Here is a 24057-nt window from a genome sequence, read left to right on the forward strand (position 1 = left end):
TTAATTTCTATTTTGGGTACCACTACATATTAATATTTTTCTGGCAGGTGATGAATACACTTAATTTGGGATCATTTCTGCATATCTCAATACATGATGGTATCACAAATAGAAACACAAAGGACAATAAGGAATTTGGATAGGGAAGATTAAGCAGGAAGCCAAAGATTTCGAAAAAGTCATAGGATGAAGAGGAAGGAAGCAAAGAGTGGGAAATAATTCATGAGATGATGTCCTAGAAACTAAGGGAACTCCAGTCTGAGGACTGTAGTGTGAAATGCAAAGAAGCAGAGAGAATGGGATAAAAAGAAAGAAGGTGAAAATAAGAACTCAATGTAAGTCCATACAGTTCATAGAAAGAGATCAGTTAAGGGATATGACCTCTAAGTAAAGGCCTAAGCCAGGCAAGGTTTTCTGTTTGTCTAGGCCCAGGGTCCGTTTGCTCTGGATTAACTTCTGTGGCAATTTTTACAACAAACCCCAGTGGTGTGTCAGAACTTTAATTCCAGCTCACTGCACTGTGTGCCGTGGGCAATGGGGCCTGCCATGTTAACTGCCATGGACGATCTCCAGGGTCTGTCACCAAGGCATTTTACACACATAAACCCTATTATGTTAGTCCAGGTCATGAGATGAGACACTAATTTTGAAGATTTGAGAAAAGCTAAGGTTATAGTTAACAATAGATGTTGCTAATTCAGCTGAAATGAATAGATAAGCTTTGCTGAAATCAGTTAAAAGTTAGAGGATGGTTAAAAGAAACCAGATTTAAGATAAGCTACCCCAGATCTAGTAACTCATTGCTTGTCAGAGAAACTAATCAATACAACACCAGACCTCCTGTTTCCAGAAACCCACTGAAATAGTCCTGGAAAACAGGAAACAGGGAGTTCTACCATCCATCAATCACATCTGCACTGAAAAGGTTGAAAGTTTAGAATGAGGAAGACTTCTTTTACTTCCTCCTTTAGGTGACCACTCCTCACAAAAGGACCACCAACCCACCCATTTCAGGGAACAAACTACACATGCTTAATAGCCTTTTTGTCAGTTAGCATATGAAGCGGAGAAGAGGAAGTGACGGGTATGAATATGCATTTGTATTTTATGTATTCAACATTTTTGTAAATAAAAGGCTTTGTAATTAGCTATGATCTTTGCAGTGTGCATTAGGGAGCTATCCCACGGGTTGCCTGGTGTCGCAATAAACATACACTTTCTAACTTTAACTGTTTGAGAGTTTTTTGTCCGTCACAGTTGGATATTAATATTAGATCAATATTCATATTTTAATAAATCAGAGATGGCGTGAATGAACTGAATCCTTTGCTTTAATAAAACCGATTTCTATCAGCTGAGAACATGTAGCTTGCTTTAGAGTTTGGTGATTCCAATAGCAATGACCAAACACAGCAACAGCCTAGCAAATATCTACCAGTCCATCAGAGTTCTGATGGGAGCTCCCTTATATTTACATATTTCGCTGTCTTAAGAAAAGGTTACTAAATTTGCCTAGAGTTTGTGATAGTTTTGAGATGTGGACAACTTTCCATTAGAACTGAGAAGATTGCCAAAATTATTTCCACTCAGGATGACTTAAAAGAATTGGAATACAGATCTTTGAGTGTGAAAGGCTAGTACATTAACTCACAGCCCTTTTTTGCCTCCATTGTACTGTTAAATGCATAGTAAAAGCAAGCAAACAGTGGAAGAGAGAAGTATGTTTGCTTGGGCATTACACTGTAAAAAAGAGAACAGAATGGGCTTGGTGAAACAGATGTTTTGTTTAGGGGAGCCAGAGGAAGATGCTTCTGGTTCTTTTCCAAAGAGGGGGAAAAGCACAAGCACAGAATTTTACCATTTAACAAAGCTGATTTTTCAAGCAGGGAACAACACAAACCCAGCTCATTTTAGTACATCCAAAAACCCACTAACAAAGTAGTGCCATCAATGACCAGAACTGGTAACCTGGGTCACTGTTGTGTCATTGAATAAGCATCATCCAGAACAACAAATGCTCCAAAGCAGGCTGTAAATATTCAGGGACAGAGTACAGTGCCCAAACACAAAGGCAGTTTGTTCACCGAGTTCTCCAAGACTTCGGATCGCACAGTAACACTGTACAGTGACACTCTGCACATGCACTGAGACAGCATTTAGAAGATGAACAGGAACCATTTCTTACCTTGAGCATGCATATATTTTTAAACCTGTTGTGAAATTTCACAGTTTAAATGGTACCAAGTATTGTAACAATGTCATCTATGTGTAAAAGCTCCCAGCTTGAACAATTCCATGACCTTATGCTATTTCATTAGTATTTCTTTTACTTATATATGTAGAAATAATAATTAAACCACCTATATTTAAGCACTGCAGTTCATAGAATCTACCCAAAAGCTGCTCTCTGTGTGTTGCCCGTGTGTACAAGCCCTTATAATTCACAAGCCCTCTGCAGTATGAGCAGGACTGACAAGCTGAAGAGTGAGACAAAAATGGCAGCATCATGCTGAGTAACCTAGCAACGTACATAACAGAGCACAACACTCCTGCTTAGATTAAACTCTGTCTCAGTGATACAGTTTGTTATTCTACAGTGTGATTCTGCTTGCAGGCCTAGTTTTGGCAAGATATTTGGCACTACAGAAGAAAATAATTCATTACATCCCCTAAGTTATGTTACTGCTTTGGTTTCTCACATGCAACTCTTTCCTCTCAATTTGCTGTGGTGTAGGAAAAGTGGATTGAAAAAGCTACTTCAATAGGATGAGTGACCTGTAAGTTTGGCTATGTCTAATGAACTAGTGGGTTTGTGCTGTGTACCCTCAACTCTTGTATTAAACTGCAAAGAAAAAATGGCATTACTAAACCAGTAACACTCTTGTGTTTCAGAAAAGTACTGTTTAAGATCAACACAGGACTGCTACATAATAGTGCTAGATTTTTTTTGCCTTACAGACTTGCAATCTGCCTAATGTAAGCATGCTGAGGTGTGATATACTCCCACTCATTTCAAAAAATTTGGCCTCAGTCAGTGAGCAGGCTCAACAGAAGAAAGTTAAATTGCTGGACTGGGTTACTTCTGCTGGTAAACTGGATCTTTTTCTTCCTTTATATATATGTGCTATCCATGCTCAGTTAGAATACTGAGATGTTATCAGCTGAAACAGCTAGTGGAAGAGTAATTAAAAAATTACACCCCTCCCCCTGAAACCTCAAATCATAGGAAAAAAACCTATTGTTGAGTTGCTAATCTCTTGGAGATAGGAAGGTCCCACCCGACTGATGCAAGATGAAAACAGAAGTCTAACTTGCATACTTTAGGGTGACTTCATCATTTAATTAAATCATGCATATGATAGATGAGATAGTTTTCTGAAGATTTATGTCCAGAAGGATGTTTACTCTGGAGCCAAACCTTCATTTACCTGTGGGTTAGCAGCCATAATGGTGTAATTCCCATCATCATCCAGGGTGGAGGCTGCAGTATGCAGTGAGCAAGTTCCATCAGGTTCTCTTTGAATTCGGTAGCGATCACTTCGTTTAGAAATTTGCTTCCCATCTTTAAACCAATGAATCTGCAGGGAGAAAACAAAGCACAGCTGGTAAGAGGTGGGTGCTCATTGTCATAATTTGTCATTTAATAGCACTGTCGAATTTAACTGCTGAAAAACTCTCAGGTAAGTAGTAAAAGAAAACGGCTTTGATCAACTTCTCATTCTACAAGCCACTTTCACTAACAGTCACAAGATTATCAATGGACCAAAGAGAAACAATAGCCTGAACATTTTCCAACAAAATGTACAGCTGCATAAGGGCTGAACATTTCAAGAACTGAAACTAAACGTCACTACGAAGAAAAGATTACTAATTTCAGAGATTACTAATTTAACATTTATTTTGCTTAAATCTGAAGAAGTTGCAGAAGAAACCTGAAAATGCTTTTGCTCTCTTTTCAGGAAATAAAAACATAAATTAAAAAAAGCAAGATAATGATAGGCTGAATTAATTCAATGATGAATAAAATAGAAGCAATGATCTCACTGTTGAAACACCCATTTTGTCTCATATCCATTACGCTGACTGGGCTGGACCAAAATGCCAGAGGAGATAGAGCTGCTTCCGCTGGCAGTGAGCAGCTTAGTGTGTGGAGGGGCCAGCTCAGTGTAATGACGTGATTGAAACTAACAATGTCACCCTGGTGTGACAGGCCACCTACGCAAGTGGACAGCTTTGCAAAGTAAGAGGAAATACTTCAAAGCAAAGCAGCACATCGACATCCATTAGCAACTGCATGCTAACACCAGCACAGTTCCAAGCTGCACAGAACAGTTACACTGGCTATCAAACCGAGGGCTTTTCCAGTACTTCTGATACATAATTTTATTCTCTGGCTCACCCAAGATATACTTTCAGTGAGCCAAAAAAATGATGTATGCAGGAAAATATCTTACAGTAATCCATGAATTACACACACAAAAAAATGTATTTTTAGTGCCTCAAACTAGAACAGAAAAAAAATGGACCTAGCTTTCAGGATTTTTAAAAAATATGGTAATGATAAAGTAAAATTCCAAACTGATATCTGCTGGATTCAAAAGTAAATGTTGTGTATGAATGAACACACACAGAGGAATATCTGAAAAATGTTATACTAGGAAGGCTGTACTCAGCTGCCCAAACCCATATTTATGTAGAACATTATTTACTTGTCGCTTCTGAAATGTGCACTACACATAACATCAATTGTGTTCAGCATTTGAGACACTTGTGCAGATACCTACACCACTGTTACTTGTGCAGATACCTACACCATCTTTACGAGGCCAACTCATTCAAAGTACAGCTGTATTTGTCCTGGTCCTGCTGGGACTATTTAGTATGAGGAAAATACACACATTTTGCTCAGCCTCATTCTTGAAGTGGGAATTTAGGTCGTAAGAGTGAGGAAAGGGTGCTGGCTCTCTAGTGAAAAATGAAGTGACAGAGCAATGTGCAATTCCATTCCTGATAGAATTTAATCTGCTGGGTTCTTCATAAATACCAACACTTCAAAGTTTGAGATTTACTCACTTGTGGCAAAGTTAAGGATCTACTTTTGAATTTCACAAAAAACAATAGAGGTTTTTTGGTGAAAATGAGTGGAAATTTTACTTAAAAATTTATTACTGTGTATGATCTTCATATTAACAAGCATTGTGTGTAAGTTGAAATGATTTCATTTCTGCAATAGCTGGTTATACTTGTTTCCCATTGTGTCTGTCAGCAGCCTTGCAGAGACTCTGTGGCCTGAACAAAAGATTGTCATGTCTTCTGTCTGCTGACAGAGCACTTACTGGAGATGTAAGAGATACCTGATCACTTATATACACATGCTAATAGGTGCTAAAGCAACATAGCTGCAAAGAAAGTTTTAATTTGCATGCTTTACATGTGTCATAAAGTTGCTTGGAAATCTACTGCATTGAGTAGTAACTATTTATTAACAGTACACTTATCAGAAATGTCAGGAGACGTGCAAGGAAATACACACAAATATTAAGTGAACCAGCTATCCAAACATCAAGTGTATGTGGTCCAAAACTTATTTCAACTAAATTTAAAAACAGTGGCATCCTATATGAGCAGTAAATTCTTAATATTAACTTTATCTGACATGGAGTTAATAAGTAAAACACTACCAGTGCAGGAGACAATGGCCCTTGCAGTGAAGTATTTTTTTCTAGGATAACTTTTAATAAATGTACCATTAAACTATACAAGCACTGAACACTGCATCTGGATTGCTTTTATTTGCACCAGATTTTCAGATACCAGTGTGTAATGACTGGGAATACAGTGGTAAATACAGTACAAAGAGGGGTTTGATCTTGGGCAGCACAGGCATTTTTCATCACCAAGAATTATATTCAGCCATGTGAAGAGTGAGTAGTATGAGATTTATGTTACATTTGTGTCTCAATTAACCTCTTGTATGGCATTGTCTTAATTCTGAGGTGAAACAATCCCTTAAAAAGAAGTATTGCATAGTCCTTCCTGTAGCACCACAGGTTTCTCATTTTGATGAGAAAATAGCTTTACATTATACCAAAGGTTATGTTATAAATGCCAATCCACTTTGCCAATAAAATATAATTTGGTTTATGTTATGAACGAATTAAAAACTACCTGTGGTTGCTGCTGTGGTCCTGGGAGGGGGCTGAGCTATCCCTGTCCTAGACGCATAGCAGACAGCCGAAACAGCCCACCATCACCCCCAGAGGAAAATACAGAGCACCCATTAGCATATTAAAAGAGCTCTGAGCACTCAGAATGCAACCCCTCCTCCTCCCAATTTGTGCCATCACCCGGCCTTTTAGAAAAATGGGGGTTTTTCCTTTTTGCAGAGAACCCCATAGCTGGGGTGATGCTGCTGTCACTCAAAAGCCACTGACCCCCTCCTGGCTAGAGGTACTCTCCACACGCCAGCAAGTTTGAGGACTGAGGGAAGCTGCCCCGAAGGGGAGCTGCCTCATTAAAATGTGAAAAGGAACGGCTCCTGTCTAAATGGCCCTGTCATTGTTCGCTGTAACTACCTTTTTTCAGCAGGGATACCTCTGCGGTGACCAGGACAAATGCATATGCATTTGTACATGCAAATAAAACCGACCCTGTGAATCCTGGGAGGGCTTTTTTGAGAGGAATTGCACCCCAAGATGGGAAGCTAGATGCATCAGAAGAGAATTAGATAGTGCCCTGGCCGAGCAAGGAGTGGACGCACCCCCTGGCCTGGTTTGAAGACTCACCATGACCTATGAGGAGTCTGAATGGAATGGGAGCCGGCCAGCTGAAGTGACTGAGAGAGACAACGGGAAACTCGCGAGGTTTTTCCCTGGGGGTAAAAGAGCTGACGTCTGCTATGCTGGACTCCAGTGACAGACCCCTCACCGCTCTGCCTTCTGATGGTTGACCAGAGAGAGCTTCTAGCTGTTCCTGTGGAGACAAGGACTCGGCACCTACTGCGGGCAGCTGAGTGAAGAACTGCAACAGCACCTGCTCCTTTGGATTACCACAGCAGCATGAAGAACTCCGGTTGGAATCTGCAATCCTGCTGATGACTATTAATGAGCTGATTACTTTAATAAAGAGCTGAATATTAATAAAGGCATATGCCCTGTTCTTTTCAATTGGGGACTCGTCCAGGATAGCCATGCCCACAAAGGACCACCCCCAAAGAGGACGATCATCTGCTTCGAGGGATCCTTGGGAATTGCTGGCTACCCCCGGACCCTGGGATCAGCGTGGGACCAAGCAACGCAGATGAACGCCGGATGGGTGAGATAAATCCGTGGCAGAAATGGGAGGCGAGTGAATGAGTGCTTGAGTGAGATGGGGGCCGGCAGCTCGGACCCCCAGAGCGAAAGTGGACCCCCTAGTATTGCATTTCTGGTCTCCCGAGAGGGTGCCGGCTGAGAACGGAGGGAAGTGAATGGCATAGAAGAGTGACTGAGGCGCCTCCTTGGGGGGGGGGCCCTTCAAGCGTGCAAAGGTTCTTGAGGTGTGAGGTAAGATCCTCGGCAGGGCAGCATGCCCCAAAAAGCAGGTGAGAGGAGATCCCCAGCAGGGCAGGTGAGAGATCCCTGGCAAGCCTGCCCCAGAAGGCAAGTGAAAGAGGATCCCCAGCAGGGCAGGTGAGAGGTCCCTGGCAGGGCTGCTCCAGAAGGCAAGTGAAAGAGGATCCCTGGCACGGCAGGATGCCCCATCAGGCAGGTGAGGGAAGATCCTCAGCAGAGCAGGTGCAAGGCAATGTCACTGGCATGGCAGGGCAAGATGCCCCAGAAGGCAGATGAGAAAAGATCCCCAGCAGGGCAGGTGAGAGGTCCCTAGCAGGGCAGGATGCCCCGACAGGCAGGCAAGGAAGATCCCTGACAGGGCAAGTGGGAAGTCCCTGGCAGGATAGGGCACGATTTCCCAGCAGGCAGGCAGGGGTGTCCCCAAGAGAGTTTAAGCATATCCTGGCAGGCAAGTAAGATATCATTAGCAAGCAGGAAAGCCGGCATGAAGATGAGCAAACAGACAAGAAAGCAGACAGGCAAGCAAGAAGATGAGCAAAAAGGCAGGCAAAAAGAGCAGCCAGATAAACAAAAAGGGAGGCAAAGGAGGCTTGGCCAGAGTTCGGGTGTAAGGCTCGGCAGGATGTTCGACCTCACCCCGGGAGGGAGTTCAAGCCTCCTAAGCCTTGTAGGAAAGGGAGGCGAAGGGGACTTGGCCAGAGTTCAGGTGTAAGGCTCGGCAGGACGTTCGACTTTACCCCGGCAGGGAGTTTGAGTCTCCTAAGCCTAGGGGGCAAGGGGGGCTTGGCCGGAGTTCGGGTGTAAGGCTTGGCAGGATGTTCGACTTTACCCCAGCAGGGAGTTCAAGTCTCCTAAGCCTAGGGGGCAAGGAAGGCTTGGCCGGAGTTCGAATGTGAGGCTCGGCAGGACGTTCGACCTCACCCCGGCAGGGAGTTCAAGCCTCCTAAGCCTTGTGAAGTTAAAGAGTTCAAACAAGACTCAGCAGGGGTCCAAGCCTAGAAAGCCTAGCAAGAAGTTCAGACTTAAGTTGAAAAGTAAGAGAGATACCCTTAGCAGAAAACAACGGGTGTGAGTCACAGTAGTAAGTGTCATAGCCAAGAGAGAGTTTTAAAAGAGACAGAAGAAAAAGTGTCAAGAGTGGGGTGCCAAGAAATTATATTCTGACCATTTAAAGTTCAGTGAAGAGATTCAGAATGTTTAGTTGTGAGAGATCAGACAAGCTTTAGTTATCCTAAAGTTTAGATTGCCCATCAGAATATTCCAGTTCAGATTGGGGCACTGTTAAAGTACTTCGTTTCTTCTTTTATTTTAAGGCCTAAAAACGGAGATGATACATTATATTAAAAGAATATAGCTTAGATTAAGATTACAAAGAGAGTAGCCATAGTGTAAGACCCGATTTCAGTAAATGTGTAACCAGTTAAACCACCATCTCTAAAACAACTATCTTATGCAGTCTGCTGGCTAGAAAACTATAAGTAATGAAAATGTGAAAATTTGCAAACTCTCCCTCCTACCCCAGCTGTACCTCCAGTCTATTCCTTAACCTCTCCAACAGTTCCCCTTCACCAATTGTGATACCCTCACTTCCCCCACTTGGGAGTGGAAACCACCCCTGCCCAGTGTTTCTCTTAGCCTCTGTCTCCACTACTACTCCCCCTACCTGGTGTTTTAGAAGAAGAGCCAGATTACAACACCTGATCCAAAGCACCAAGAACAGAGAAGGTCTTTCCCCTTAGAAAAGTTCCTAGAAAGTAACTAAAAAGATTAAGTTCATAACTGCACCTTTGACAGCCTCTGAAGTCCAGGACTCTAAGAAAGAGATAGAGGATTTAGTACAAGACCCTCTTGGAATATCTAACCAGCTAGACCAGCTTCTGAGGCCAAATAGTTATTCCTAGAGAGAGTTGAACTCTATTCTAATAATTCTGTTCACTCCAGAAGTCCAGATGATCCAGATGGCAAAGATAAAGATTAAAAAAAAATAATTAAAATATATATAAAATAAAAAAATAAATAAGAATAGACTGTGGCCCCCAAAAGACCATAAGATGCCCTTAGTAGACACCAGCTAAAATCCAAACCAAGAAGAAAGAAAGCAAAGCATGAGGGACTATAGATGCCTGATAGAAAATCAAAGCCTATAGTCTGCCTTTCAGAACTACTAGACCCAGTAGCTAAGAGATGGCCAACTTGTCTGCAAACAGTTGCAGTGGCAGCTATCCTAATAAAAGAAGCCCAAAAGTTGATCCTACAAAGAAAAATTACTAAGCCAGAAGGCTTAACAGTAGTTGACTAACTCTAAAATAATGAACACAAGTGACTTAGAATTAATCACCCTATGCAGTTTCTCCCTAGAGAACCCCTAGCCAATCTAGAACACGATTCAAAGGAGGAAGAAATTTAGTAACTGCAGACAAAGAGAAAGCAGAAGTGCTTTATGCTTTGTTTTGCTGCTGTCTTTAGTGAGAAAACAGCTTGTCTCCAAGATAGTTGTCATACTGAGTCAGTAGACAGTGTTAAAGAACAGAATAGTCCTCCTGTTATCAAAAACAAAGTAGTCAGAGAAGCAGTAATTTGCTTGAATGTCCACTCACATGAAATCCATCCCAGAGATGAGAGCTGACAGATGAGTTTGCAAAGCCACTCTCCATCATCTACCAATAGTCCCAACTCACTAGTGAAGTTCTAGATGACTGAGAGCTAGCCGATGTAATTCCCATTCATAAAAAGTAGAGAAGAGCCTAGTAATTATATGCCAGTTAGCCTGACCAAAGTACTAAGTAAGATAATAGAGCAGTTTCTGTTGGAGTCTAGAACATCCCTCTGGCCACCCTGGAGGGTTTGGAGACCGGACAGGGGGGTCTGGGATCTGTACAAGGGGGTCAACCAGCCTCACACAGAGCCCAGGAGGACATTGCCTCTGATCCCTGTCCATGGGAGTGAATGCCCACATTGTATGAAGAATCACAAGCTGGGAGAATTCAAAATAAGTAGTATTTAGGTTATCATAGAATGTAAATGTAGGATCTAGGATTTTTAGTATATGGGGTTGAAGAGACAAGATGGAGGAATTGGGGAGTGGTCCTGTCCTCCTTATTCTTGTTCTCGTCCCCATCTTTTGCTGAGTTGGATTTCAGAGATTGGTTTAGAGTAGAAATGACATGTTAGTATAGGTAGTAGGTATTGGTACAATTTTGTAAATAAAAAGTACGTTGTGGACGGTGGTTGGGTCAGGGGTACTGTACATAAGGTGCGGGGCTCTCTGATCCGCCCAGTCTGCCGCGTGTCCTGCTCTGCTGGGGATGCCTCGCAGAGCTGAGAAAGAACTAAGATAAGGTACCCTGCCAGGGAGGCCTGGCAGAGCTGAAAAAGAACTGACATAATGAAGAATAAACAACCTTGGAAACATGCACTGGCGAACTCAGCTTGTCGTCTCTACCTCTGGTGTGAAACACTTAGGGCAAAGAGAAGACGGAAAACCTTATTACCTCGGGGAACAGCAACCCTGAGGAAACTCCCAGGGAACAGCAACCCTGGGGGAAAAACCTTATTACCTTGGGGAACAGCAACCTCAAGGAGAATCTCAGGGAAAAATAACCTTGAGAAGTTTCTACTGAGAGCTGTTGTGCAGCACTGACGAGATAGACAGAGTATCAGACCCAGCCAGGATGAGTTTAAGAGAAGTAAATTGTGTTCGACTCCACTAGCCTCCTTTTATGACCAGGTGACCCGCCTAGTAGATACAAGAAAAGTTGTATATGTTGTCTATTTTGACTTCAGCAAAGTCTTTGACACTGTTTCCCACAGCATACTCCTGAGAGAGCTGGCAGCCCACAGCTTATACAAGAACACTCTTTGCTAAGTTAAGAACTGGCTAGATACCCGAGCCCAGAGAATAGTAATGAATAGTGCTGCATCCAGCAGGCAACCAGCCACCAGTGGTGTCCCTCAAAGGTCTGTGCTGAAGCCAGTTCTACTTAATATATTTATTAATAACATAGATGAAAGTATTGAGTCCTTATTAGTAAATTTACAGACGACACTAAGCTGAGAGCATGTGTCCATCTGTTAGAGAGTAAAGAGGACTCTGTAGAGAAACCTAAAATGATTAGATAGATAAGCAAAATCCAATAAGATAATGTTTGATAAGTCCAAATGCCAGGTGTTGCATTTTAGCCACAATAACCCCCTGCAGCCTTACAAGCTGAAGGTAGTGTGGCTGGACAGTACACAAGCAGAAAGAGACCTGAAAGTGCTAGTTGATAACCAACTAAATATGAGCCAGCAGTATGCCCTGATGGCCAAAGCCAACAGTATTGTGGGCTGTATCGAGAATAGTGTGGCCAGCAGGAGCAGAAAGGTCATCCTTTCCTTGTGCATAGCATTGGTGAGGCCACGCCTTGAGTATTGTGTCCAATTCTGAGCCCCTCAGTTTAAGAAAGACATTAAGATGCTTGAGCGTGTCAAAAGAAAGCAACAAAGCTAGTGAGAAGCTTAGAACACTAGCCCTATAAATACTAGCTGGAAGAGCTGAAGTTGTTTGGCCTAGAGAAAAAGAGATTCAGAAGTAACCTTATCACTCTACAACTCCCTGAAAGGTAGTTGTAGTAAGGTGAGACTTAGTCTTGTTCTTCATGCAGCAACTGATAGAACAAGAAGACAGTCTTAAGTGGTGCCAAAAAGATATAAATTAAATGATTAAGTATTAAAATTTTCTGCCTAGAGAAGTAGTAAAGTCACCATCCCTAGATGGGTGTAAGGAGGGACTGGATGTGGCACTTAGTGCCATAGTTTAATTAGAGTTAGACTTGATCCTAGAAGTCTCTCCCAGCCTAATGGTTGTGTAATTCTGAAACTTTAAAGAAAACACTAGAAAGTCTCAGAAAGAAAGTCTGAATTTCCCCTCTGGATACCAGTGCCCATAATTTCAGTCCCAGAGATTGAGTATTAATTAAGTAACCCCAGATATGAAAGTCCCTTCCAGATGTTGCTCACCACACATACTGCAGTGCGAACTCCAGAAAGAAGTTGGACCCATGTTACCAGAATCAAAGGACCAGTACCACCCCCTGATGCCAGACCAGACCCAACAGGACCACCTGCCACCTCTCCTACGTAGACAGGGGAAAAAATAATCAAGCCAGTAACTCTGCCTCGAAAAATCCCTTGTAATGAATGCCAGGTTTTAGAAACACTACAGTCCTTCCCAAAGCCATTCCTTGGCAGACCTAACAGAATACTTAGAAGGGAGGAGCTTCAAGTTAGTAAATTTTTTCCAGCTTTTCACTTGGCAAAGTAAAAAATCTATTCACAAGCAACACTTCTAGCTACAACAAGTGACAACAGAAGGGCAGCCCTCAGCCACTGAGCTTTTCAGAATTGCTGTCTTCGAATGCTCTGGCAGATGAGGGGGAGAGACAGCCTTGGACATTTGCAAAGCCTGGCTAACAAGCAGCCATACAACAGGACTGATATTGGTTCCATCCCAAGCAACTTAACAAATTACACAAAGCATCTGCGAGTCAGTGGAACAAAGGGCCAGAGTTCCAGGTGCAAGAGCAAATCACTTCTTAATGTGCACGCTTTGACACTGCAGGAAAACAGAACATCGAAGTGAATCACAGGGCACTCACATCAGATGCTCCTCTGTAAGGACATGCTTTAGGGGAAGTACTAAGAATTTGGTTTCTTGGTTGTGCAATCCTTATCGCCCCAGTGAGGGAGACATCCCCTTTCAACTGTCTTAAATCAGACAGAGAAACTACACCTTAATTGGAAACGGTGGAAATCAGGGAATGGTGAAGTTGACTAAGGCTGACTCATAATAGGTCATCTAGCAACTTAGTCATAAGCCTCAGGCAGAAAGAGTATCTCTGCATACACTGCACTTCTGTCAGCCACAGACCCATTTGCATTCCACCCTTGTTCAGCACAACAGACTTACCTACTGTCATCTCAGAATGCTATACATGAAAATTTTGGTTTCAGTCAGGCTGGGCTTATCTTCTCAGTGTGTGTGTCTTCAGTTTGAAGCAGAAATGCTTTTTTGATATAAGTATACTGATCAACCCCACTTACTTTGCAGCAATTCACATTATGTTGTGCTCTTGGAGCACAGAACTGGATTACTTTCAGATGAAACTAAGCCAGAAAATGTGCTCCAAGAACTCATGTAATGTGCATCTACTTTAGTCTGTGGGACGAGATTACAGCTAACCTGGAGTAAAACCTTCTGAGATGTGCAGGGATGGATATCTCATTCTCGAGATTTTCTTCTTCTGGTCTGCACTCCTTGCTGATGTAGATGTAGCCCTAGTTCTCTGTTGTTCTTCCTCTGCTACCTCATAAAGTCTTTTTTTTTTATCAACAGCTTGTACAGTATCATACACATATATCATTGGGCTTGTAAAGTCACTTGCATTTATCTCTGTTTGAAATCCTAAGTTCCCATAAAACTTACACTAGATGAGACATTTGGATGTGAGTGCTTCCGTGAAGGCCTTATGTAACAGATAGGGCATCTTTGATCTTGTCTAAGAAGACAAGAGCCCCTGTCCACTAGAGGTCACTGTGAGAGTAGAGGACCTCAAGGGAAGACACCAGCCTCGGCGGGGGAGTTGAAGAAGCTGCTGCCATTTCCCTGGCGCATAATCAGTCAGTTGATTGCCAAGCAATTTTTTAAATGGTTGTATGCAACCTACCCAAGGAGAGCATTCTTCCAAACTACTGACATCACACAACTGGTACTTTTACATTTGCTACAAGGAAATGCTTCTCAAGCCCAACCCTCCCTCAGAAGTTCATCATTAAAACCTCACCATCATGTCTCATCTTGCTGCTGGGATATATGGGAGCTTATGGTATTTTATTACGCCTTCTTTTACATTCCAGTAAAATCTAGTCTTGTTAGTGAGTGTAGATGCTGAAGAATGAGAGACACCATGCTGGCTTCTGAACTAGAACCCACATATTTTTGCATTAGCATGTTGCCATGCCTGAATTAATTACCCATACTAGCAAGATGAGGTGGCTTTTGGGACTCCTGTGCCAGCTCACGTGGGGCTTTCTAGCATTGCACTGCATTCTGTGCTACAAATGTACCCTGGAGGTAACTCTGAAAATGACAGAAGCATTACTTCCAGATAAAATAGTTGAGAAGCCTCAGGAAAGCTGAGAGCAGAAGCCTCATGGTAGCATTTTTTACTAGACTTTGACTAAATAACTCTAGTTATGCCAAAAGAGATTTGGCAGTTTATGCCAGTTAGGAGTCTCTCTTGTCAAGTGTATCTCCTGTTCCTATAAGATACAGCCCATAGAGTCCAGAGCCTGATGGTAAGGTACCAACACAGAACGCTTTCGAGAAATTCTAGAAACATTTACCATCTTTTCTTACCTTTGGCTTTGGATTTCCTGCCACTTTGCATGTGAATGTGACTGGCATTCCCTCAAAGATTTTGTAGTGCTTCAGCTTTATCTCAAAATATGGTGATATACTGTTATCAATAAGTTCATCTCCATGTTGCACTTCGTCATCTGATTCTTCCACAGGAGATCTCTCCAGCCTGTATTCAATTTCACTGATCAACCTTTGCTCAAAGCTGGAGACTTTATATTCCTGTCAAATGAGAGGTAGGTATTAGTGTCCAGCTTCAACATATTGCTCAGGAAGATATGTTTTGAATGTTTGGATTTTTTTTTTATTTTACTGATCTTTAACAAGCCATTAATTTTTTACATATAAAAGGAAAATGTATCTTGTTGAAGAAAAACACTATAATCCATGTCTCCAATAACTTCCCTATGAAACAATCAAGACATCTGGTATGAGGCAAAAACTGTATTTCATGTTGTCTTAAGGTCTAATTTATAAGGGGAAAGTCATTGGTTGCTTTCTTTCAATTGAAAAAAAAAATCCTGTAAGAATAAAAGTATTTTGAGGCAGCTCATAAAGACAAAAGGATCACACTAATATTTCCTTGAGGGTACAGACAGATTTAGGGTGGGTTTTGTTTCCAGATGGCTAGAAGACCATATGGTTCACATCTTCTATTTGCACAGAACTGTACCAGAGGCTGAACCAGAAGGATAAAATTATTTTGTTTACAGTTGCCTGTAAAAATGAGAAAAAAAAAAGAAAGAGAAAATGGCAACAGTAGTAGTTGTTTCCCTTTACTCCTGTTGCTATGGTCCCCTCTGTGCGGGACAAAATTTATCCTAACACTATTGAAGATACAGCAGGAAGAGCAGAAAGGTTCATAAAGTGTATAACACTATGACTTGTTTGAATTTGTTATGATTTACTGATATACACTGTTATTTGCTTTCTTGAACTGTCTACTTTGCAGTACAGAATTCCTGCTTGGAATCTTACTGATAACAGTGATTATGTCAGACTGTAAAATATTTCAAAAGCAGGAAAAAAATATTAGTCAATGCTCTTCTCAGTCAGCAGAAATTCAGACACTCTTTCAAATTACCTTTGGCCATTGTCTCTGACCCTTGTTGTATTTAAGACAGAACATGCCCCTCATGCAAAGCATCCTTTCACATCCCCATCTTCTGTCACTGCCTCTGGTCTGAGAATGACATGACATCTTTCTGCCATTGCTTACAGAACTAATCATAACCCTCGGTAATCACAAAAAATGGAAGAGCAGAGGAATACCTTGTAAACTGCAGATAGTTTTAAAATTTCTTTGTTTCCTGAAGTGTACCATAAAAGTAAACCATAAAGTACATGACAGTATCATATCAGTGTATGTTATTGTTACAGCACAAAGATAGTGGAGCACACAATGATTGCTGTTAAACTGTCTGCACTCACACAGGCTTCTAGAACAACTTGAACAAGCTCATAAATGTAGTGCAGCCCAATTCTCCACAGTTATTAATGCTAGATGACCTCTTGTTATTGATCAAGAACAGCAGAATGGAAAGGGGAAAGAAAAAAAATAGACAAAAAAAGACAGAAAAAGGTGAAAATGTTAACCTTTTGAATATCCACAGGACTCACTACAGAAGCACCAACAGAGCAAGCTTCCTGCAAGGGTAGAAAAAAAATGAAGAGGCAGAAAGAAGACCAAGAGATATCCATGATACTTCCTCAGAGTTTTTATCAGGAGAATGTACTTTAATCAGCACCATAAGCAAATGAATGCTACACATTTCTGAATAGCAACTCTGGCATCTGAACAATGGAGAGTGTGTACCTGGCCTTTCAAGCAGATTTTCTGTTGTGGTTTTGGTCTGCACCCAAAAGGTGCCTATTACACAAATAAAGAGAAGATGGTTTCAAGATAGTAGATGTATTTTTGATTTGAGGGACTTAAAGGTTAGGACAGAATAGGATAAACGGAAGAGTTTAAAGCAGAAAGACATTTGAGAAGTCGCAACCTTATGGAAAAACTGAGCAATAGACGTGATCCTCCAGTTTATTTCACTAATAGATAATATATGACTTCCGTAATCAATAGCCATCCTATCTTGTGTATATTTATTGTCTTATGAAGGACTTTATTTTAATGACAATCATAGTCTGTAAAAAAGAAAAACTGAAAGGCATTTTTTCCTATGAAATTGTAGAGTTATGTGGCACCTGTATAGCAGGATCTTCTTCTGGTTCCTGTATATTGAAGACAGTTGCAGCACTGTCTGCTCCCAGCAATCGACGAGCCATTTTTTCCTCATATGTTAATCTCTGAACAAAAAATAAAGGAGATGAGGGCAGAAGCAAAAGAAAGAAAAGATTGTTTCCCTAACTAGAAAGCAGTACACAGTCAGCAATGCTTAAAGTAATGTTGATAAAAGAGAGCAGCAGTATGTTTTTAACAGAAATTTTCTACCACAGTTTGTAATGCAGTTTTTTAGTATCACAAGTGGCTCTTTTGGCTAAAGCAACCCTTGCACTGACTCCACCATTTGTTTCCATATTCGTGCCAGGAACTTGGGTAGGAATGAGCAATAGGAACTGCTTAAATCAGCATGGCCATCAGAAGAGGGCATATCAAATCATCCCAAATCTTACCCAAGTCATTCTGCTCAGTTTTTACATTAGAAACACAAAGCAGAAAGCATTGCCAAAAATGATAAGAAGATTCTACTCTACTTGAATATTTTGTCCAAAATACAAAAAATGTATTCTTTAAGATTTTTAAATTTTTATTCCTTCTTAGTCTTTCAGAAATTGAGGAGACAGCTTATAAAAGACAATTTACACTAAGAAGAGGAAACGAGTTAAAGGAAAACCTTTATGTATAAATCAATTATTTCATTATTAGTTTTCTTCCTGCGTTTACAAATGCATTTCAGACATTTTCTTACAAATCAACATTACAAAAAATGCTAGCTTGTGGAAGACAAACTCATTTCATGGTGAAATACCTCATTTAAAGAGAAAAATGAAAAACTAACAAAGAATGGAAATTGTAAACATTACATCTACTTCATGCTTGCATTTTTTTAAAAGCTCATTTAATTTATTTTTTAAATGTCATATTGCAGCTAAACCAGCAGGCTGAAACTCAGGACAACTAGGTACCAGTGCTGTCTTGGTTACAAGTGTCCAAGAAAATCATGAACTTTTCTTCATTTATATTTCTTCTGCAGTCAGTCCAAGTGCCCACAGCCACGATTACACATACAGAATTTACCCAAGACAAGAACCTGCAAGGCCAAAGCCTCAAGGCAAGCACCAAAACAGAGTTCATTTAGTTCAAGCTCCCACATCATCTGATCACGGTTGGTACTTTTTTTTTTTTTTTTTTTTTTTTTACCTTGGGCCATGTGGGCATTCTCAAGACATTCCATTCATTTGCCCAGTCCAAACATCTCCCTCACTTTCCAAAATAGGCATTGACAGTCATTCTCAGACCACCTCCTTGGAAAAAACCAGGAACTAATACACTATGACAGTGATTTTGCTTAACTGCTACAGAAAACTGCCAAACGCTGGCAGTCAATGAAGAAAGGTAACAGAAGCAGCAGACACTCTGAACATTCTCCCTACTTCACTGATCTTATTAAGATTCGGAATCAAGCAACTGTTGATAGACAGTCTGACTCAATGGGCTTTCTTGAACTACACCACCACAGTTCACAGCTCAGACCTAGCAGCAAAGTTAGTAAAGTTCTGGGCATTGTCCTGAGAAATGTAAAATTCCACTTCCTTTCAAAGTGACACGAAGGCATCCCAAGGTATTCAGATGTTTTTAAAACAATTTACTGACAAAAGAGGGATGACAGTTTACATTTCTAGAATTACTTTCCTCTTAAAAGAAATTCCTGCTTCAAAGTAAAAAATTCTTAGGAAAGTTGCTTCTCATCAACTCTGAGCAGGAAGAATTTGGTATTGGTGCTTAAAAATGAACAGAGATCTTTGTGGCTGTGCATTTCCATTGCTTGATATGCTCATTTTACCTAATTTCTTGACTCCTTGAGCACGTCATTAACTCTCGAGTCTATAAGTTAGTACTATAGGTCATTTCTATTCTACTGGTCAAAATTCTATTGGTCAAAAGAAGCCCCCCAACTGCAGAATCTAATGATGCCTAATTCCTACTGGATTGTTTTCCATGATGAACTGCCTTGTCCTCCTCTGATGTCCAGTTACCACCTATTGCTTCCCCCATCGTCCAGTGGCTGGGCACAAGGTAGAATGAGCCTGGACTGAAAAATAGTTATGCATGTTCATCCACTCAGCAATGAACAACTGAAAGCAAATCGCCCCTGAGGCTCAAAAAGTCCTGAAGGTACAAACTGTGCAGGTTTCTTATGCAAATTCACCATTTTTTGTGACCTCCATTGCTTTGTTAAGTCCAAGTAAAGTTGTCAAACAGGAGAAGGAATGATACAACAAAATGTATGCTATCATTCCTTTTGGAAAGGCAGTTTTGAAGATTCAATTAAAAATTATAAACACATAAAAAGCAATCTACAAGAATTATTTTATATGCAGCAAATCTCAGAAACTACCAACGATGCCCTCTCCCACCCACTCCCATTCCCCAGGGTATTTTATGTTTTTATACCGGTTGCCCACTGTTTAAAAGGTCTTCTTTGAAGCGAAGTTTTCTCTCCAGATCCTGAATTACAGCATCTTTTGACCCCTGAATCTCTTCGTCTGATGTTATCCTAGCAGTTCTGCCTGTTTTCTTGGGAAATCCGCTGCAAAACAGTACAAAAAAAATCATGAGCTTTCCTGAAGTCATTCATATTTAGGAATATATCTGGAATCACTGCCATTAATGAAGAAAACAACAGTGTCTTTGAAACTAGAGTTCTGACATCTTTCTTTCTATAGTGTCCCGTACTAACTCACACTACTGATTAAATGGTCAGTTGAAGGACATAGATGAAACTAACCTTTGTGCTTTAGTTAAAATAGCCCTCAGTATTGCTTGGCAATGGCTGTAAACACCATACACTCACAGATGAAACTGATGAGCAGTGGCAATAAAGCAAAATAAGAGAAAACATGAAAGAGAAAGCATGACTAGGTAAGTGGGGATGGAAGATAAACTAGGTTCCTATGAAGTACCAGATGAATAAAGATCAGGAAGATGTAAGACAAGGCAGTTAATTATTAATTTCTTGTGTTATTTATTAACTAATTCCTTGTAGCAACTTTGCAATACACAGTGCATAACTTCATGTTTATTCTTCATATCTCTGTGATCACATACCCATAAGGCAACATATAACTGTTGTTGCTCAAAACAGAGACATTCACAGTCTGGGTTACACCAGCAAAATAAAAATCATCCTTGTGAAGCAGTTCTCAGCAGCAAGATTTCCCAGTGGAATAGCAACCATTAAGCCGTTCACGTTCACAGGGCTAATTTACTCCTCTTACCAGCTACCGGTTAGGATTGCACTTTCAGCAATTTTCACTCCCATTTGCTTAAATGGTACAGGAAATTTTATTTTTCCAGACTGCACTAGTGTTTAACACTTTTCACTAATGTTATGATGGCTTTATTGCTGGAAATGAGCAACATGGGTGGTTTCTACTGAAGATCAGCTGTTCTTAACACAGTTGTGAAGAAATCAGCATTGCTATCATATTTGAAACTTGTAGCACACCCTGTTTCTCCAGTGAAGTCACACATGATCATTTAAAACAGTGATAACTGGTCCAATATTAGTTTACAGGGTTTTTATACCTTTGTTGAGTAAATAGGGCTCAGACCATTACATGGGAAGGACATGGAAAACACGGGATTGAATCAGATAAATAGACAAACTCAGATGACAGAGACAGGAAAAAAATCAGACTAGCATGTAACTGATAAATTTATTTCCAGTATACCACTTAATAATTTAATTATTGGTGACAAAATTCTAAACAAAAATCATACAGAGATAACAAATTTCCTTGGATATTATTCAATTCTATGTTTCTATGGTTAGAGAAACTTCATTCTTCAGCAAGTGCTTTCAATGGTAATTTCTAGCAGTAGAAAAAATGAAAAAATACACATATATTGTGATATACATATTTATACTGTTCTAAAGCCAAAAAGAAATTAACTGAAGAGATGGAGAAGACAATAGTTGGAAACCTTCCTAACTAAAACATTTTGTATTTCGTTACTGTAAGAAAATGTGAAAACAGTGAAGTTCTTGTAAAAAGAACTGCACTTTTACATTAATCACAGCAGAAGAGCAGACATTTGCCTAATTTCACAAAGAGACAGAGAACATCCCTTGCCCTAGAAATACTGATTTGTTAGCTGGTGATCACCAAGTAGATCACCTCAGCTTTCAGCTGGAGGTCTTCTAAGTCACAAATAAGAAAGCAATTCTCCTCCACTCTGTTTTGGGGAAGAGATAGGAAAACTGTCCCATCTACAGGGAGACAAGAGTATGTTAAGAGGAATGGATAAGGTCTCTTCAAGAGATACCTCAGTAACTCCAGAGATTTGGTACAGCAAATGTAAAGGAACATATGGAAGGAAAATGGACAGGAGAAGGTGGGAAGAGAGGATCAGAAGAGAATGTCCCTCTGGAAGGCTCGACCATCTACTGGAAGGCTAGTGGACAGATGCTATCTGTTTCTCCCCTTACAGTCTTTCACTTCACCTCCCAGCCCTTAATTATCTAGGCCAGCATTGCCATGAAATGGAATTTTGTCACTTTTTAGACTAAACCTCCAAAAAATTTAAAACCCCCAAACAAATCAAAACAACCCCAAATCAAACCCAACCCAAAAATCAGCCAACTTCAAGACAGCAAATTTCAAGTTTGGCTTCACCTTTGGCTTTACCCTTTGCCAGCTTTTAATGGAGACATGCATCCTCCCTTGAAAATTTCAAGTGATACATTAAGAAAGAGCTTTCATTTCTCATTCTCATGAATTTCATACTTGGACTGATAAACAGAGTTTTACCAGAAAAAGGCCTGCTTGTGCTTCGAACTCCATAGGCTGTAAAGGTGAAATGTACAGTTCACCCAAGTAAATCAGAAAAGTGTATGAAAAGGATGAACTACGTGCTTGGGAGTGGATTTCAAGTAATGGATTTTCTGAAGCATTATTGATTATCTCTGAAAACTGTTATGAACAAATTTCCCGGTCGGGAGGGGCTGTGCCATCCCTGTCCTAGCCCCCATAGTGTGAAAAAGGCATATTATATGGCTCTACGCAGATATTTACTATATGTATTATGCTAGATTGAAAAGTTATGCTGTATTAACATTTGAATAATACAGTGAATGTAGTTTTGTAATTAACATTAAGCTTTAGTAATCAAAAAAAAAAAAAAAACTATGTGTGTGAGATTTTTTAGCTCAAGAGAAAGAGAAGATAACCAGGAAATTCTTCGCACAGAGATAACAGTTACAGGAACCCCTGGATTTTCCAGAGGGAGAGATGTATATCTCCCTAAATCAACAAAGGACATCTTTCCCAGCCGGACTCAGACTGGGAGACGCCAAGAGAGATTAGCAGAGGGTTATTGACAAGAACCAGGCAAACGGGTTTTTTTTAAATAGAGTATGCATAATCATGAAGGAGGTCCCCAAAAAGAGAAAGATTTCTCTCTGACGTTGCCTTCTCCTAGCTGGCTTTTGTCTAGAGAGGGGGAGGCCCGGCCTGGGCCGTTCTTTGTTATTATTGTCTCATAAATTGTCCTACTCTAAATTGTTTAACCTTTATTATTGTATTTGTATTACTATTTTTTAATATAAACATTTTTATTAAATTTCCAAAAATCCCAAAAGCGAGTGATTTGCGTTTATTACAATAGTGAGACAGCTCCATCCCCCCAGAGGAAAATGCTGAGCACCCATTAGCATATTAAAAGAGTTCTGAGCACTCAGAATGCAACCCCCCGCCCCCCCCCCTTCAATTTGTGCCGTCACCCAGCCTTTTAGAAAAATGGGGGTTTTTCCTTTTTGCAGAGAACCCCATAGCTGGGGTGATGCTGCTGTCCCCAGAAAGCTGCTGACCCCCTCCTGGCTAGGCTAGAGGTACCACTCCCACACCCCAGCAAGTTTGAAGACGAAGGAAAGCTGCCCGGTGGCATTCTATTACCTCATTAAAATGTGAAAAGGAGCAGCTTCTGCCTAGATTGCCCGGTCATTGTTCGCTGTAACTACCTTTTCAGCAGGGATACCCTCTGCCGACCAGGACAAATGCATATGCATTTGTATATGCAAATAAAACCGACCCTTTGAATCCTGGGAGGGTTTTTTAGAGAAACTGCACCCCAAGATGAGAAGCTAGATGCATCAGAGGAGAATTAGAGGGTGCCCTGACCAAGGAAGGAGTGGATGCACCCCCTGGCTTGGTTTGAGGATTCACCCGTTATAACCTATGAGGAGTCTGAATGGAATGGGAGCCGGCCAGCTCAAGTGACTGAGACAGACAAGGGGAAACTCTCAAGGTTTTTCCCTGAGGATAAAGAGCTGACTCTGTACTCCAGTGGCAGACCCCTCACTGCTCTGCCTTCTGATGGTTGACCAGAGAGAACTCCCAGCTGTTCCTATGGGAACAAGGACTTGGCATCTACTGTTTGCAGTGGAATGATGAACTGGGACAGCACCTGCTCCTTCGGATGGCTGCAGCAGCGTGGAAAACTCCGATAGGACTCTGCAATCCTGCTGATGACTTTAATAATGAGCTGATCACTTTAATAAAGAGATGAATATTAATAAAGGCATATGCCCTGTTCTTTTCAAAAACAAAAATTCCTGAGCAAATACACATGATTTTTACAGGGGAATGAGTACCCAGAGAATTACAAGTTGCTAAGTTCCACATCCATACTAAACACAGAAAAATAATATCACAGTCCATTTCTAAACAATGTAGGATAATAAGAAAATGAAAATTGAATCATGTCAAACCTCATGTTTATCTCTCTGTCAGGCTGAAGTGCATGCAGATAGGCGACAAGAAGTAGCTTTAATACACTTCAGTTTATGGCTTCTGAGTTAGCCTTCAGGAGCTGCAGTAAGTTGAAATTTCTATGATATGGCTGTGTAAAGCTATTCAGTCTGAAAA

The 24057-nt window shown here is 40.8% G+C and overlaps 1 protein-coding gene across 1 annotated transcript in view; it reads right to left on the bottom strand.

Annotated features, from left to right (window-relative positions):
* LOC134564952 (palladin-like) overlaps nt 1-24057 on the bottom strand; it is a 285708-nt gene that overhangs the window by 7699 nt on the left and 253952 nt on the right. Inside the window, exons 13-16 of the mRNA XM_063424265.1 lie at nt 19583-19718; nt 17152-17253; nt 14950-15171; nt 3429-3578 (exon numbers count right to left, since the gene is read on the bottom strand). Of these exons, the coding sequence (XP_063280335.1) occupies nt 3429-3578; nt 14950-15171; nt 17152-17253; nt 19583-19718 (610 nt within the window). The remainder of the gene's footprint in view (nt 1-3428; nt 3579-14949; nt 15172-17151; nt 17254-19582; nt 19719-24057) is intronic.

The sequence above is a fragment of the Prinia subflava genome (genome assembly GCF_021018805.1).
Source record: "Prinia subflava isolate CZ2003 ecotype Zambia chromosome W unlocalized genomic scaffold, Cam_Psub_1.2 scaffold_2cwr_NEW, whole genome shotgun sequence".
In the NCBI taxonomy this organism is placed as follows: domain Eukaryota; kingdom Metazoa; phylum Chordata; class Aves; order Passeriformes; family Cisticolidae; genus Prinia; species Prinia subflava.